Raw genomic sequence first — 14,597 nt, forward strand, 5'->3', positions numbered from 1 at the left:
CATGTGTCCCTGTGATGTATGACCATGGGGGAATTCCAGGCAAGACGAGCTCTGGACAGAGGCTCTTCTAAGGCCCACATACCTACTGGCCAGCAGGGAAACTGAGGCTCAAAGAGGACAGACCAGCCCACAGCAGAGCCAGGCCAGACCCCTGCTGTGCTGAGTGGCACAGGAACCTGAGAGCCACAGTCTTCCCCCGGGCCTGACCACATGGGTCCTCCGCACAGCACCGGTGTCCTGGGATCAGCATCTGGCCAGGATGGGTAGGGAATGAAATCCAAGCCGAGGTGGGCGGGCAGCCAGGGCTGGGTCAGCAGGAGGACAGGCCCTGCTCCCCAGCCCAGGCCCTGTGCCTTGCAGGATGGATCCCTTGCTGGGCCCCCAGACCCTGAGGCCTGCAGAGACACGAGCTGAGGCCCAGGGAAGGCCAGCAGCTCACATCCTCATCTGCCTGGCATCAGAGCCCTACTCTGCTCCTGTCCTTGGGCCCAGAAGCTGTGCAAGGCAAGGCACCCAGAGCAGCCTGCAGGGCCTGTCTCCGGAGCTCCCCAGGGCAGGAAGTTTCCCCAGGTTGGGGCCTGGTCCTGAAGGGATGCTTGATCCTGCAACTGCACGCAGTGTTGAGAGTCTGGGCTCCTGTGATCTCTTCAGGGTTCCAGGGAGAGACCTGCACCAACATGTGAGGACAGGGGATCCCTCGGGCTCTGGTGACACAGGAAGAGGCCACAGAATGCAACCTCCTGCTCCAGAAGCAGGGCCTCAGAGGACAACTCGTGATTTTACATAAAGGGACACAGGCCTGACAGAGGGCACAGGATTCACCCGAACTCCCCAATCCACTAACGGGAATCTCAAACATCCGCAGGAAGGTGACTTTGCCAAGCCTTTTAGTCACACTTTGCTCCTCGGGGGGCTGTGGCTGCCACCTTCTCAGTCTTGGGATGTGGGCGGAACGTCTGTTGGGAACCTTGCCAGGAAGGAGGAACACTATTCCCTGGGAAAGAAAAGTAAACTGAGGCCCAGAGTGGGGGCATACTGGTGGGCTGCCGCACAGGGTGGCCTGGGCTCTTCAGGGCACTGGGGAGCTGGGACAGTTCTGGAGCAGGGGAAGGTCCAGGGACAGCGTGTCACTGCTGAGGCCTCAGCAGCCCCATCTGTATTTGGCAACTGCCAGAGCAAATGTGTGGCAGGGGCCGCGCTCTCTCTGCTGGGCCCTTGGGGCCAGGTCCTGGGGCTACAAGTCCGGGCGATGGATGAGGACCAAGACTGACTAAAGGGGACCAGGATGTTGTCCAGGACACTGCCAGTGGGACATGGCCCCTTAGTCGGTTTGCAGACATTTACAGACATTAACACCCCGAGAGAAGAGCCTGCTACCCCCTAGCCAAGCAGTGGCTGGGAGGTGGGGGAAGCCCACCTGGGCCCTCAATGCGACTATGTGGCCCAGCTTATTCCTCTCACGCCAGCCTGTGGTGACGGTCTGACAGAGTGCAGAGTTGGGGGGATGAGGGGATGGAGGAGTCCAGGAGAGCCAGAGCCCCTCAAGGAGGCCTAGCAGTCCTACAACATGGCCCACTAACACCCAGCTTGGGCAGCCTGGCAGCAGGATTGCAGGGCCCCAAGAGCCCCCGCTGGCACATGACCTCAGGGAGCTAAAAATGGGCAATGACTTCATGCGGGCGGGTGGGCAGGCAGGCGAGCGTGAGTCAGCCGGTAATCATGGGAAGGTCCAGCCTCATTACACATGCAGACAAGGACCTGGACACACATGTGCACATACCTGGTCCTTCCAACAGGGACACGTGCATGTACACACGTGCATGAGCACCCAGCCCGGCCCACAGGCCTGAGCACATCAATCTTCGTGCTCTCCTGACAGCACCCAGCGCTCAGTGCCCACTGTCCCCAGAAGCACTCACATGTGCACACACCCCCATCACCTCCCTCAACCACCCACGCAGATGTCCACTGTGGGGGTCTCAAGAGTGGGCAGCAGATGGCAGAACTGAGGCCTAGGGTAGGGAGAGGCCCTAAGGGGACCCATGGCTCAGGCCTGTGCAACACCTTCAGGGCAGGGACATGGGATCATGGCCTAACAACCAGCACACAGTCAACGCTCAACAGAGGTGGCTGAGCAGGGTGCCTGGATCCTCATCTGGCCTTAAGGCCTTGCTCTAAGGCCCCATGTCCCACGTCCACCTACCCAGGCTGGCCTACAGCCCCAAGTTCCCCCTGCACCCCAGACATGGGCACCAGCCTGGAAACACCACCCCCAGCCTTCGCCCACAACCCAAATCCTGCCAAGTCCTGTCAACTGTTTCTTACCATCTCCTCCTCAGCCCTGGCCTCGGCCTTGCCCCTCTCGCTGGGACCACTGCCCAGCCTCCCATCACCGACCTCCAGGGCCCAAATCTGTCCCAGGGCACTCTCATCCATGGTCTACCTGGTCCACAGCTGCTGGGCCTGGCCCAGGGAGGTCCTGCTGTGCAGGCCTGGGGTTTCCCCTGGGCATCCTTGAACTTGTGGGAGGGGCCTGGCCCAGGACTCCAAGCCAGCACCCCAGAAAGGTGGACCCAACCACCCGCCACTGCTCTCAAGAGGGTCCCAGAAGCACAGAGCTGAGTGCCGTGCGAGAGCCCTGGGCGCTGTCACACCCCTGGGGCTCAGCTTCTTCATGGGGAAACAGGAAGGACCCAGGGGTCAAGGCTGTCACACCTTTGTGGCCAGATCCAAGGAGCGTGGGGAGTAGAAAAGTGAGGTGTGGGACAATGCAGAGGGGCTGCCATCTGACCAAAAGCCTACAACAGCCTCTGGGGTGCATGTGGGAATGGCAGAGGGAAGGGACAGAGAAAACAAGCCAAGTTCTAATGATGGGGCTGGACTGAGGTCCTGGAGACATGGATCCACTTATCCCACTCACAGTTGGCAGGTAGGCACCTACAGGATGCATCATGGAAAATAAACTGTGGGGTGAGTGCCCCACCCTGTTCACGGCCTCACTAGCACACACAGGGTAGAGGTTAAGGTGGGATCTCACATTTGGCTCCCACAATCCCCAAAGGGCACAAGACGGCCGCATGGGACAAATGAATGGAGAGGTAGAGGAGTGAAAGGCCCCCACCAGCACAGCCATCCTGGATGGAGTCCAGGACAAGCCAGGCTGGCATCTCCCACCAAGGCACAAACTCTTGGCCACCACAAATGCTCTCTCCCTTGGAGCCCATGGCCTCTCCCCAGCCTTGGTAGACAGGAGCTCATCCCTCAGCAGCAGCAGTCCACCTGCCAGGGCGCGGCCCCATGCTGAGTGGCCAAGAGGCCAAGGGGTGCGGATGCTCAGCAGGCTAGGGGAGCAGGCTTGTATGGGTGTGTGTGGGGGGAGAGTAGGGCTGGCTGTCACCCACCCCAGCTTCCCTGAGCCCTGCCCACATCCACCAGCCACACTGTGGCCCAAATCCCCCCAGTGCCCCCAGCTGGCCCCCCATCTCTGGGGCAGTCAGTGGCCAGATCCTGGGGGCCACACCAGAGATGCACAGCAGGCAGGGACTCAGCGGGCGTGTGGGGGACCTACTTCCCACAAGGGGCTTGGGGTGGCTGCTCCTCCACTCGGCCTCTCTCCCGGCATGTTACTGGACCCCGCCCCTCTCTGAGCAAGAGTGCAGGCTGTCCACATGCCCGGTACTCAACCCCGGTACTGAAAGACCCCCTCCCAACTCTCCATGCAGGCAGGGCATCCTCCACCCGCCTTCACGTGGCTGCCGCACAGACGGGGCTCCATTAAAGCTCCGGAAGCTTCTTCACAGGTCTCCAGAGTAGGAGCCCGCTTGGGGAGTGTGAAGGGAGGGGAGGCCCAGTGAGCCCCCAAGGAACAGGAGGCCCTGCCAGGCTGCCCTCTCCAGCCTCGGCCTTCCTCCTGCATAGAGGGGCTGCTGGGGAACGCCCTCGCCCCCACCCCCGGCTCCGGCACCTGCCCTGGGCGCTGGCCCGGGGGTGAGCCCACCCGGTCCGGGAGCCGCTCCCTGCGCAGGGTCGCGCCGCCCAGGGGGCCCCGAGCCCGGCCCCCAAGGAACGGCTCTGGAGACCCCGCGGCCAGGCCCGCGCCTTGCACACTCCCAGGGCGGCGCGCTCACTCCGCCGCCCCTCCTGGCCCCGGGGCCAGACGCGCCGGCCGGAGCCCAGACAATAGCCGCCTCCGGCCGGCGGCTCTACGGAACAAAAGCGGTCCTCCCGGGAGGCCGGCGCCCCGCCCTCTGCCGCCGAGCCTGGGACGGTGCCACCCGCCCCGGACAAGTTCCTCCAACCTGTCTGAGTTCGGCCGGCATCGGGCCGGGCTCTGGCGCGCGGGCGGCAGCGGCAGCTGGACCGGGCTCGGCTCCGGCGCCTGGCCGCTCGGGTTCGGGCTCGGCGGACCCGCTCCCCGCGGGGGCGGGCCCGGCGGCGGTGGCGGCGAGCAGCCAATCGGGCGGGGCCGCGCCCAGGCGGGGCGGGGCGGGGCGGGGCTCTGCGGCCGGCGCGCCGGGGCTCCTCCGCCACCCGCCGCCGCTCTGCCCTCGCGCCCCTGCCCACGCCCGCCCCGGGGGGGGGGGTGACATTTTCCCGCCGAGCAACTTTGGCCGAGTCCTCCTTCCCAGGCCTCGGTTTGCCCCGGGTAAAGGAGTTCACACGCCCCTTCCCCTGTGGAGTCGGGGAAACTGAGTTCTGGCAGAGCCGGCGCCAGTGCGGCCATCGAGAGAGCGCAAGGCCACCCTCCCGGGCACGAGCTGCTTATCTTGGCTGCGACTCAGTATCCCCTTGCTGCGAAATGGGGGCCGATGAGACAGTAGTTACACTGCAAGAGTTCTCAGGTCTCCCAGATCCGGCCCCAGGCCCCTGCCCACCCACCAGCATGGCCCTCCAAAGAAACGTTGGCATGGATCTCCACAGGGACCTGGCAAATGGCGGTGCACCCCTGGGCTTTGTCTTGTGTTCTCCCCACCAAGACACAGAGGCCCAGGGTACCCCCCGACTCCGAGTGGTAGAGCAGATCAAACAGTGGGGTGGGGGCCCAACTGTTGGGTGACCCTGGGCGAAAGCTCATGGGCCGAGCTGGCCTCAGACTCTCTCCTCTAGGCCTGTGATCTACTGGGAAGTGGTGGCTGGGGTGTCAGGGTGGCTGGTTAATCAGGGCTTCTACTGCTGGGGTGCACTCCCCCCAGCAGCCTGGTGAAGGGGTAGCCACACCCTGAGGAGTCTGGCTCAGCTGGGGGGACACAGACACAGGGGAAGGAGCCACCTCTGGGGTCATACCCCACAAAGGCAACTCAAAGGCTCTGACGTTGTGAACAAAGAAGCTGGGCTCTGAGATAACCAGAGGGGGCCAGCACAGGGAGGTTCACTGGGTGGGGCAAGAGAGGGCCTGGGGCCTGGCCTCCTGCCTCCCACTTGTTTTTCCCCAGATCCCCTGCTCAGAAACCAAGCCATATCTGGGGCCACCCTCTGCTTCCACGACATGCCATGTACACAGACCATGTAGCTGGCATGCTGAAGCACTCTGGGTGTCCACTGCATGTCCCTCTGAGCCTCAGTTTCACCACCTGCACAGGGGTAAGTTGCCCTGACCACTGGCCCCCTGCATCTTCCATCCATGGCAGCCCTAGGTAGAGCCCCGTGGGGCCGGAGCAGGAGGACAGGACCGTTGCCCTGAGGGAGCCTGGCCTAGATGCTTAATTCGAGCTGTCTGTCTTCTCCCAAAGTTCACCAGCTGCTAGTGCCCCAGTCACATCCCCACCTTGGCCTGGCCCGAGGCTGGCAGGTCCCTAAAGGCACCCCACACACACACACTGGGTGAGGGCCAGCTCTGCTCCAGCCAGCGGTCTGGAGGAGGGGACTCTTCCTGCTGGAGGATGAAGGGCAGGCGGCCAGGACTGTGGAGCAGCTAGCGGGCACAGCAGCAGTAAACCCTAGCCTCTCAACCCCCTGGGCCCAGCTACCTGCCTGGCCACTGGCCCCTGTGTTTCACAGACCTCTGCTCCAACCCCGAGGACAGGCTCCAGGCAGTCGGTGGCTCAGCAGGTAGGTCACCAGGCACCTCCTGCTGAGAGGAATCTGGGAAGCAGGTTCAGGTTCAGCACTGAGGCTGCCAGGCCTGGCCAGCTGGATGTGGCCCCACCTCCCTAGTGTCCCCATCAGCCCTGCCAGTCCAGCCACAGCCCTGGGAACACATGCCCTCTCAGACCTCAGCCTGAGAAAACCATCTCCTCCTGAGAGAAAGAAAACCCAGGGCAGGCTGAGAGGGCCTTGGGTGGGGAGGGGCAGTGGGCACGGTAGGGTGGTGGCCTGAGGTCCTCAGTCCACAGCCCTCAGGGGGCCAGAGCAGCACCTGGCTATTGGAACATCTTCCCACAGGCATGTCAACCCTCAGTGGTGCCCTCTGGGCTGGAGACTGGAGCCCCTTCCAGCCTGGGAGTGCTGGATAGAGCACCTGGAGCCTGAGGGGCGGCCTCGGGGTCACTGGCTGCCAATAGTGGTGGCCCAGCTGGGCTGCTCCACTCCCCTCCAGGTTTGGAGGTACAGGCTTCATCCTTTGCTGTGCCTGGGGTTGGGGGGTGGCAGCGGTGGGCCCCACACCTAGACCCACCCCACCTCAGCCCCAGCCTCCTGTGGACTGGCTATGTAGCCCATCTGGGGCTCTCTGGAGACATGGCTTTGGCTGTGACTGTGTACCGTGTTGGGCTGCGTATGGAGATCACCCACTGGCACATGAGGACATCAAGGCTTGGGGGCAGTCAATTTCCAGGTCCCCCAGCCTGACATGAGCCACTCCTTCTGAGCCCCGCACACCCCAGCTAGGCAAGGCTAGCCCCCTGGACCAGTGTCAGCTGAGACCAGCACCTTGCTTCCTTTCTCTCTAGCCACAGAGGCCCAGGCTGCCCCGAGCCTCCAGCACATGTGTGCGGGGCCCGCATCCGCAGCCTGTCTGGTTCCCTAGATTTGGGGCCCAGTAGACCAGAGAAGGAGGGTGTGCATGTGCTGGGGGACACATCAGGACAAGGGCTGGCTGCTAGGTTTAGGAGGGCAATGATGCTGCCCCTGCTCAGGGAGCTGAGCCAGGGAAACTGAGGAGCCTGCGAAGAGGGCCCTGTGCGGTCAGGCTGAGGAGCCCCTCAGGCCTCTGAGCCCAGTGGTGAGCAGGGGCAACAGGGGGAGGCTGCACGGTGGGCTTCCACCCAGGGGCCCTCCCCTTCCCGCACCTCCTAGGAGAGCTCCGCCCTGCCTGACCTCTGCCCTGCACCTCAGTCAAGAACAGGAAGCACAATGATCACACCAAACTCCAGGCGCCCTGCATTTCCTGTGCTGCCCCCACCACCTGTGCACCAGGGGCTCTTGCTGCCCCATCTGCAGGTTAGGCACCGGGCACAGTGGTGGGCTGGGGGAGTCCAGGCAGTCTGACTGTAGCGTACACCCCCTACTTTGGAGTTCTCAGGCTCTGGCCCCAGAGCAGACAGGGCTCCACACCTCCTGGGCCTGAGCAGGGGCCTGAGCCCAGCCCGAGTCCAACGGCCAGGCCCAGAGGCTCCCAGGCTCCCCTCTGAGCTGCAGGCAGGGCCCAGGGCCTTTCTTGAGCCTTCCCCTGGGGCTGACTCACTGATGCATGCAATGGAGGAAAACACCATGGCAGGGAGACTCCAGGGCTGGCAAAACCCTCAGTGTCACCAGGCTGACCGCTGAGCTGCCCAGAACAGACCTTGTAGCTGCCTGGGCCCTGACGACTCACTTGAGTGGAGAGTGCTATTCTGAGGGTTGGTTGGGCTGTGTCCTACCCATTCATCACCTGGTGCTCTGCACACCCAAGTGAGACTTCTAGCCCCCTCAGGATCTCATTTTTCTCCCCTCCCCAGAGGCCCTAAGAGGTCTTGCTATAAGCCATTGCATGCTGGCTTGTGGTCCACCAGGGCCCCTTGATTGTTTCCCCACTTAGCTATTTTCATGCTTCCTGAGTCACTGGGCTGTTACCTGCAGGACCAGCTGTTGCCAGGCCATCGACAGAGGCTGCCCACTGCCCACACCACCACTGCCCACACCAGGCTGCTGGGCACGTTCCAGCTGCAGAGCAACATGGCGCCGCTCCTGCTCCAGTGCCCGAGTCAGCCGCTCGAAGCGGGCCTCCTGCTCCTTCACTGAGGCCAGGATGCTGGCGGCCGAGTGCATGTTGCAGTCCTCCATGACCAGAATGCTCGCTGGCTGCAGGTAAAGCAGAGCAAGATCAGGGTGGGGCTAGAGCAGAGGCCTGGAGAGGCCATCACAGGCCCCCTGTCCACCCCACTCTTACATCATACGACTCACTCCCAGACCGGAACATCCAGCTCTCCAGAGAGATGTTGCATTGATTAAATTCTAAATTAAAAGCCATTAATCCGAGCCTGGCCGGAAGCGACCCGCTCCCTCCCTGTGGGGTATGGGCTCTGACTCAGGCTCCCCTGCTCCCTGCCAGGCCCAGCAGAGCCAAGGGCCACGGGCGCCCAGAGCCCGCCAGGCAGGGCGGGGCAGGAGGAGCTGACATGTCCAGCTCACAGACCTCCTAGGCTCTCTGCTGCCCACAGCGCAGTTCACCTCCCCACCATCTCATGGGCCAACCCAAGCCCATTTCACTGAGGTGACCGCTGGGGCACAGAGAGGGTGGGGGACCTGTCTGTAGCCACACAGCTGGTGTGGCAGAGCTGGTGCGCCTATAGGCAGGAAATGAGAAGCTCCGCCACAGTCATCAGGTGTCCTGGACACCTAGGGAGGTGCAGGGGTGACACTGGCCTGCAGACCAGCATCCGGCCTCCAATCACAGCCACGCTGGCTGGGAGCAAGGGTAGCGTCTGCGCATATGGCAGAGTGAAAACCGAGCATAGTCTGGTTGAGATTCTGTGCCTGTAAACGGGTTGTGTATCTGATGCCCAATCGGGAGGGAGACTGAGGGCAGAGGCCCGGGCGTCCAAAGCCAAGCATGAGGGGTGGGTCAGCACTGCCCCTGCAGGCCCCAGGGGAGCAGGTGGAGGTGGCAAAGACTCCGCAGCTGCAGCAACAAGCCAGTGCCTTCCTGACCACTTCCCCCTGGCTGCCCAGCACGTTTGTTTTTCATGGGCAAAAAGCAACAGAAGTCTGTGGAGCTCAGACCAGGCATACGGCGGTGCGTGGGGTGCAGGCCATGCAGCCACACTGCCTAGTGCTGCTCAGGGCCTCCTCCTGGCCTGATGCATGCCAGCCCACTGAGGCTGACTAGCCCCCTCCCCCTGCACCAATGTGGGGCCTGGGCTTAGAGACACAGCACAGCAGGCAGCAGCCCCAAACGGCCAGCTCTGCTGCTCACTGGCCTAGGTGGAGCTGGCTGCAAAAACATAACCCTGGAGAGGAAGGGTCAGTGCTGGGTTTGGCCACACCAGTGCTGGCTGGGCCAGGGACACGGTTGGGGGGTATGGGTGTACTTCAAGGTGAAAGGACACTGCAGAACCCAGCCCACTGTGACAGCTGGGGAAACCAAGGCCCAGCGAGAGTAAGAGACCAACGTAGGTCCCAGAAGCTGTGCTTCATTTTCCAGCCCCTCTCACACAAATAAAACGGTGCCAGCATGACCTAGCAGAGGGGCAGTGAGGTCAGCATAGCTGGAAGAACGAACCGAACTCCTGCTGGAAGAGGTGGTGGCTGTTGCAGGGCGGGAGGCAGGGGGAAGTGCAGACCGCATCCTCTGGCCAGCAGGGAATAAAGGACAAAGAGCATGGCGCATCCACAGTAATGGGCACGCAGCCCCAGCCTCCAGCTTCCTTGCCCTGAGCCCTCCAGCATACCTCAGCTCTGAGGTCCAAGGAGCCCCATCCCCTCAAAGGGGGTCCATTTGCTCTGGCTAGGGGTTGGCCAGGGGCCCAGAATCCTGAGGCTACACCAAGAAGGTGGCCAAACCCACAATGACCTTCCCCTTGTCCAGTTCTCTCAGCTGGAGCTAAATAACTGTGCGTCCCCCAGGAGACACCCTCACACGACAGCCAGCCCAGGGGTGGAGAACCCCACAGCGCCCACAGGAGAGCAGAGGCCCTGAGTCTGGTGCCCATGCCCTGTGTCCCAGCCTGAGGGTGCACCCCTCTGTCTGCCTGTGGGTTGGGGTGCCGAGCCCTTCTGGCTGCAGCCTTGTCACTTTGGCGGCCTCGAGGCCAGCCATGGGGTGCATGGGAGGCCGGCTGCTGGCCAGGGGCATCTAGGAGGCAGGGAATACCCGGACCCACTCCCCTGACATGGTGGCCCCTCCAGTCCAAGATGCAGGGCCCATGTACAGTAGCATGTGCAGGCGTAGGCGCCCCAGGCCAGCACCCCAGAGAGCAGCTTTTCTGATGGCAACTCAAAAGGTTATTTTTATATTAAAACAATAAATATGTGATGACATGGAAGGCAAAATGTACATGAATTTTTAAGATCAACCACAGACTTCAAAGACATTTTCCCCAGCTGGGCCTTGGGATGGGGCCCCAATCCTGGGTAGGGGTGAGCACCAGACTCGCTTCCGCTGTGGCCCCGAGGGCCTGGGGCAGGCAGAGAAGCGCCATTCTGCGAGACCTTGGCTGACCATCTCCCCTCTGGCTGATGCCATCACAGCCTCTGTTCACCTGAGAAGGGCCCCACACTGCCTGCCAGGCAGACCCCTCACAACCCCAATCCAGACCCCAGCCACCGGCTTTGCAACTCCTGGGTAGGGGCAGCATTGTGCCCCACATGCCCGCCTGCCCACCCGTGGAGTCGATTTAGCAAGAAGAGGTGAATGAACATGCCGGCCCGAGACAGCCTTGCCCGTCCTGGGGCAGGAGTGGACATGGTCGACCTAAGGAAAGCCTGTCCAGGCCCGGGCACCCCAGGAGTGACCCAAGGTGGGTGAACTGATGGGTGGATGGAGGGATGGAAGGATAGGCAGCTGGATGGAAGGGGAAACGGATGAATGAGTGAACAGATGTATGGACAGGAGGGGGAGCAGGTGGTTGTAAGAGAGGATGGGGTGAATGGATGGGCAGGTGTATGGGTACACAGGTGGGTGGAAGAATGGGAGGCTGGCGGGAAGAACGAGTGAATGCACAGTTGGGTGGATGAACAGGCGGGTACGTGAGAGAACGAGGCTCTGCAACAATACCAAGAGGAGCGAGTCTCGGGCCCTGGACCCTCTGGACACAAGTGTGGCTAGTACTCGCTCCATCAGGAAAGTGAAGGCACCATCAGAGGACCCAGGGGGAGACGCCAATCCTTCCCCAGAAACCTAACCCCACATCTGACGTCTTCCTGCTGACCCAGACATTCCTCTTCAGGAGACCAGCCAAACCCTGCTCCAGAAAATCAAATGATGGGGCCTGAGTCCAATCTGAGGAATCAGAGGAATTTCCTAAGGGTCAGGCCGGCAGGGGGAGGCCTGGGCTCCATTCCTAACCCCTCAATGACCATCTGTGGGCACACTGCCCACTGCCCCTGTCCCCCATGAGGGGAGAGAGGGAACTGGCCACTGGATGAGCTTCCTTCCACAGCGCTGGCTCCTGCCCATCCAGATGGGGAGGGAATGGTGCCAGCAGGAGCAGAACCCAGGCCCAGCAGTGCCAAAGCGCCTCTTGGCCTATGAGGGGGTCATGTCCCCCCAGGCGCTGCCAGCATGGAGACGCGCTTCCTACCCCACTGGCAAGGCCCCATGGGGCCCATCTTTACCCTGTCGCCCTTCCAGTGGTCAGAGGGTGCCCACAACCTCGGGGATAGCTTCTGGGCGAGCCCACAAGGACAGGCACCATGCTGAGGCCGGGGACAGGGCTGCAGCAGGAGGCCTGGGGTGTGGGGTTCACACAGGGTGGAGTCCACGTCCGTCCGTCCTGCTAGAACCAGAGGGGCACTTGCAGTCACTGCGGGCTCTGGGGTACCCGGGTGGAGGAGGCTGCTGAGGGGAGGAGGGCCTGCTCACCCCGGGAGGGGGAGGCCTTCCTGCACATCCAGAGCAGCACCACATGCCGCGGTTACGCTCCCCTTATTTTCTTAAAGCGACACTATTTAGAGCAGCACATGCAGCAAGTGTTTTGGACGAAAGCTGGGCAATGACTTTACTTCTGAACTGTGACTTCATCAGGGCAGAAGCTGGTGAGGGGCACATGGGGACACGTCACATTAGTCTCCCTGTTTTTGTGCATTTGTGATTCTCTGTAACAGAAAGTAGGAGAAAAAGACATAAAGACAATGAAAGGCAATGAACACAGTGGGGTCAAGTCTTTGTAACATCCAGCAGTGAAACAGCACCCTCATCTATAAGGTGCTCTTACAAATCAATAGGAAAATCCAAAATCCCAACTCAAAGTGGGTCAAGGTCATAAACAAGTGATGTGGCCACAGAGACAAGGTGCAAAGCAACGAGTGTGGAAATGATCCTGTGTGCACACATGTGCATGGAAAAAAGACAGCAAGGGTGCATCTCAGGCGGCGTGGCACTCTGGGTGGAGGGCCGGCCTCGGGCAGCTCCAGCCCACATGCTGCAGGCACCAGCGTTTGAGGGGGAGCAGCAGCTCCTGCCACAATCAGAACGTAAGTCAGAGGCGGAAAGCAGACATCCCAGCAGGCGGGCAAGTGAGCGAGGAGGCCGGGGAATTCAGCTCCTGGGGCCTGCGTGGCGCCGACGGCTGCGGGAGGGAGGGAGGGAGGCAGCAGGCTTTTCAGGGAGCTGGGGGAGCCATAACGGATTCAGCCTGAAAATCACATATCCCCCGCAAAGAGGGAGCCCGCCGCACTGGACCAGACACCATGGAGGGCGGGGGGTGGAGAGGGCCCCCCAGTGACCTCTTCTTGCCCCCAGGCTGTCCACGTGGACACCCAGCAGCACACAGCCAACGATTATGCAGAGCATGACGCCCATGTGCAGGGAGAACAGTCTGGGGTGTTCTTCCCAAGGGGTTCTTGCCCTGTGCAAATGGGGTGCCCCAGGCCAAGGGCAGGCCAGGTCCAAGGCAGCGCTGGTCAGCCCCAGGGCAGGGCCACTGGGCAGGAGGTCCAGGAGGACTAGGGGCTGTGAGGGGGCTGATGTAGGAGGCTCAAGGTCAGGTCAAGGTAGGGACATTTCTGCGGGCTTGGGGAGCTCAGAGGCCAGGGCCAGAGCCAGGTCTGGGGAGGGGCCAGGTGACCGCAGGCTGGACGTGGCACAAGCAGGCCTTACCCTGGCGGGCGGGCAGGTGGGGCAAGTGAGCATCTCAGCTGCTGCCCACTTGGCAGGCAACATGAGCCACAAGGAGCCAGCACCAGGGCCTCCCAAAGGGTCTCAGTCTGAGAATCCCACTGGGGCAGGTCGGAGACACATGCTGCCTGTGCCAACTGTGGCACCCTCCAAATCTCCTTGGTTCCCTGGGACCGCCTCTCTGTGAGGACTCATGGGATGGGGATAGGATTCAGAGCAGCCCCCTAACTCCCCTCCTGCACCTGACCCAGATTCCAGCAGCAGCTGCAGCCCGAGGCCCATGCCCTGCAGGCTCTGAGGGTGGGGTACAGGCAGCAAGGACCCACCTCCTCCAGCGTTCCTGTGGCAGCCAGCCCAGGGGAACCCCAAGGGCTCAAAGCTGCAGGGTTGGGAAGCCATGGAGCTCCAGGCAAGGGTGGCTGGGGCCTGGCAGTCACAGTGCCCTCTCTGCCTGCATGGAAAGCCCACCCACCCCATCCCTGACCATGAGAGGGGAGCCTGGGGGGGTAAGGGAGGGTTTGAGCCACAGGCATCCCACGGTGTGGGGTTGGCTGGCTCGCTGCCTCCATCACCTCCTCCACCAGACAACTGGCCTGCAAGGTGGCCTGTGTGGTTCCCTCAGTGCCCCACCCCCCAGTCCTGCTTACCCTCCACCCCATCTCAGGGAGAGCAGAGAAGCAGTGGGGGACAATTATGAGGGCCCAGCCACAACTGACTGCACTCTGGGACCCAGGCATTGAAGAGGAGGGGCCTGTGGCTCACAGCCAGGCTGGGGCCAAATCCAGACAGATCCGACCAGCACCAGGGCCTGGGAGCCCAGCCCCTACCAAAGGGCCAAGGGATCAAGAGATGCCCTGATGGCCCCCCCCCCCCGAGGCACAGCCAGGGCAGCTGTCTAGCCAGGCTGAGGGCTGCAGCCTGAGGACATCAGTGCCCTCTGCCTGGAATGCCCTTTCCCCACTCCAGCAGTGGACCCCCCCATCACCATGGCAACACCCAGGCTTCTCCGGGAGGGACAGAGCCTCTTTGTGGTGGTACAAAGCCCCTTTGAGGGGTGGCGGGGGTGCAGCCCCTGGAAGCCTGTGGCCAATAAGCCTCTGGGGGGCAAGGCAGGGCCCCCCTGCCCATCACCCTCCTTGGTAGGAGAGCCTGGTGGTTAGAGGCTGGGACACATCCCCACTTCCGCACCCCCTGCCCTAGCTGCCCACAGAAGGGTCCCTGGGAGGAGCCCAAGACCCGAGCAATGGCTCTCTGCTGGGGGTTGGGGGTTTTCCTACCATCTTCCTTATGGTTTTGACAAGGAACACACTCTGCCTGGAGAGGTGGAATGGAGGAGTGGAAAAGGCATTGGCAGCAGGGAAACTCCCATCTAACGGGAACAAGCTCAGGGCCCAGGGGATTGGAC

At 62.2% G+C, this 14,597-nt stretch overlaps 1 protein-coding gene across 15 annotated transcripts in view; it reads right to left on the reverse strand.

The window, feature by feature from the left end:
- ARVCF (ARVCF delta catenin family member) overlaps nt 1-14,597 on the reverse strand; it is a 50,446-nt gene that overhangs the window by 12,751 nt on the left and 23,098 nt on the right. For 6 of the 15 annotated variants that reach the window (XM_046640285.1, XM_046640286.1, XM_046640283.1 and 3 more), the window contains one exon: nt 7,990-8,217. The exons of 1 other annotated variant lie outside the window; for it this stretch is intronic. In XM_046640285.1, the coding sequence (XP_046496241.1) occupies nt 7,990-8,199 (210 nt within the window). In that variant the 5' untranslated portion in view covers nt 8,200-8,217. Of the gene's footprint in view, nt 1-82; nt 4,255-4,298; nt 7,927-7,989; nt 8,218-12,078; nt 12,172-14,597 lie in introns of those variants that run through there. 8 more of the 15 variants (XM_046640287.1, XM_046640288.1, XM_046640284.1 and 5 more) reach the window with 6 other exon arrangements.

Source organism: Equus quagga, chromosome 15 (assembly GCF_021613505.1).
Source record: "Equus quagga isolate Etosha38 chromosome 15, UCLA_HA_Equagga_1.0, whole genome shotgun sequence".
NCBI classification, from domain to species: Eukaryota; Metazoa; Chordata; class Mammalia; order Perissodactyla; family Equidae; genus Equus; species Equus quagga.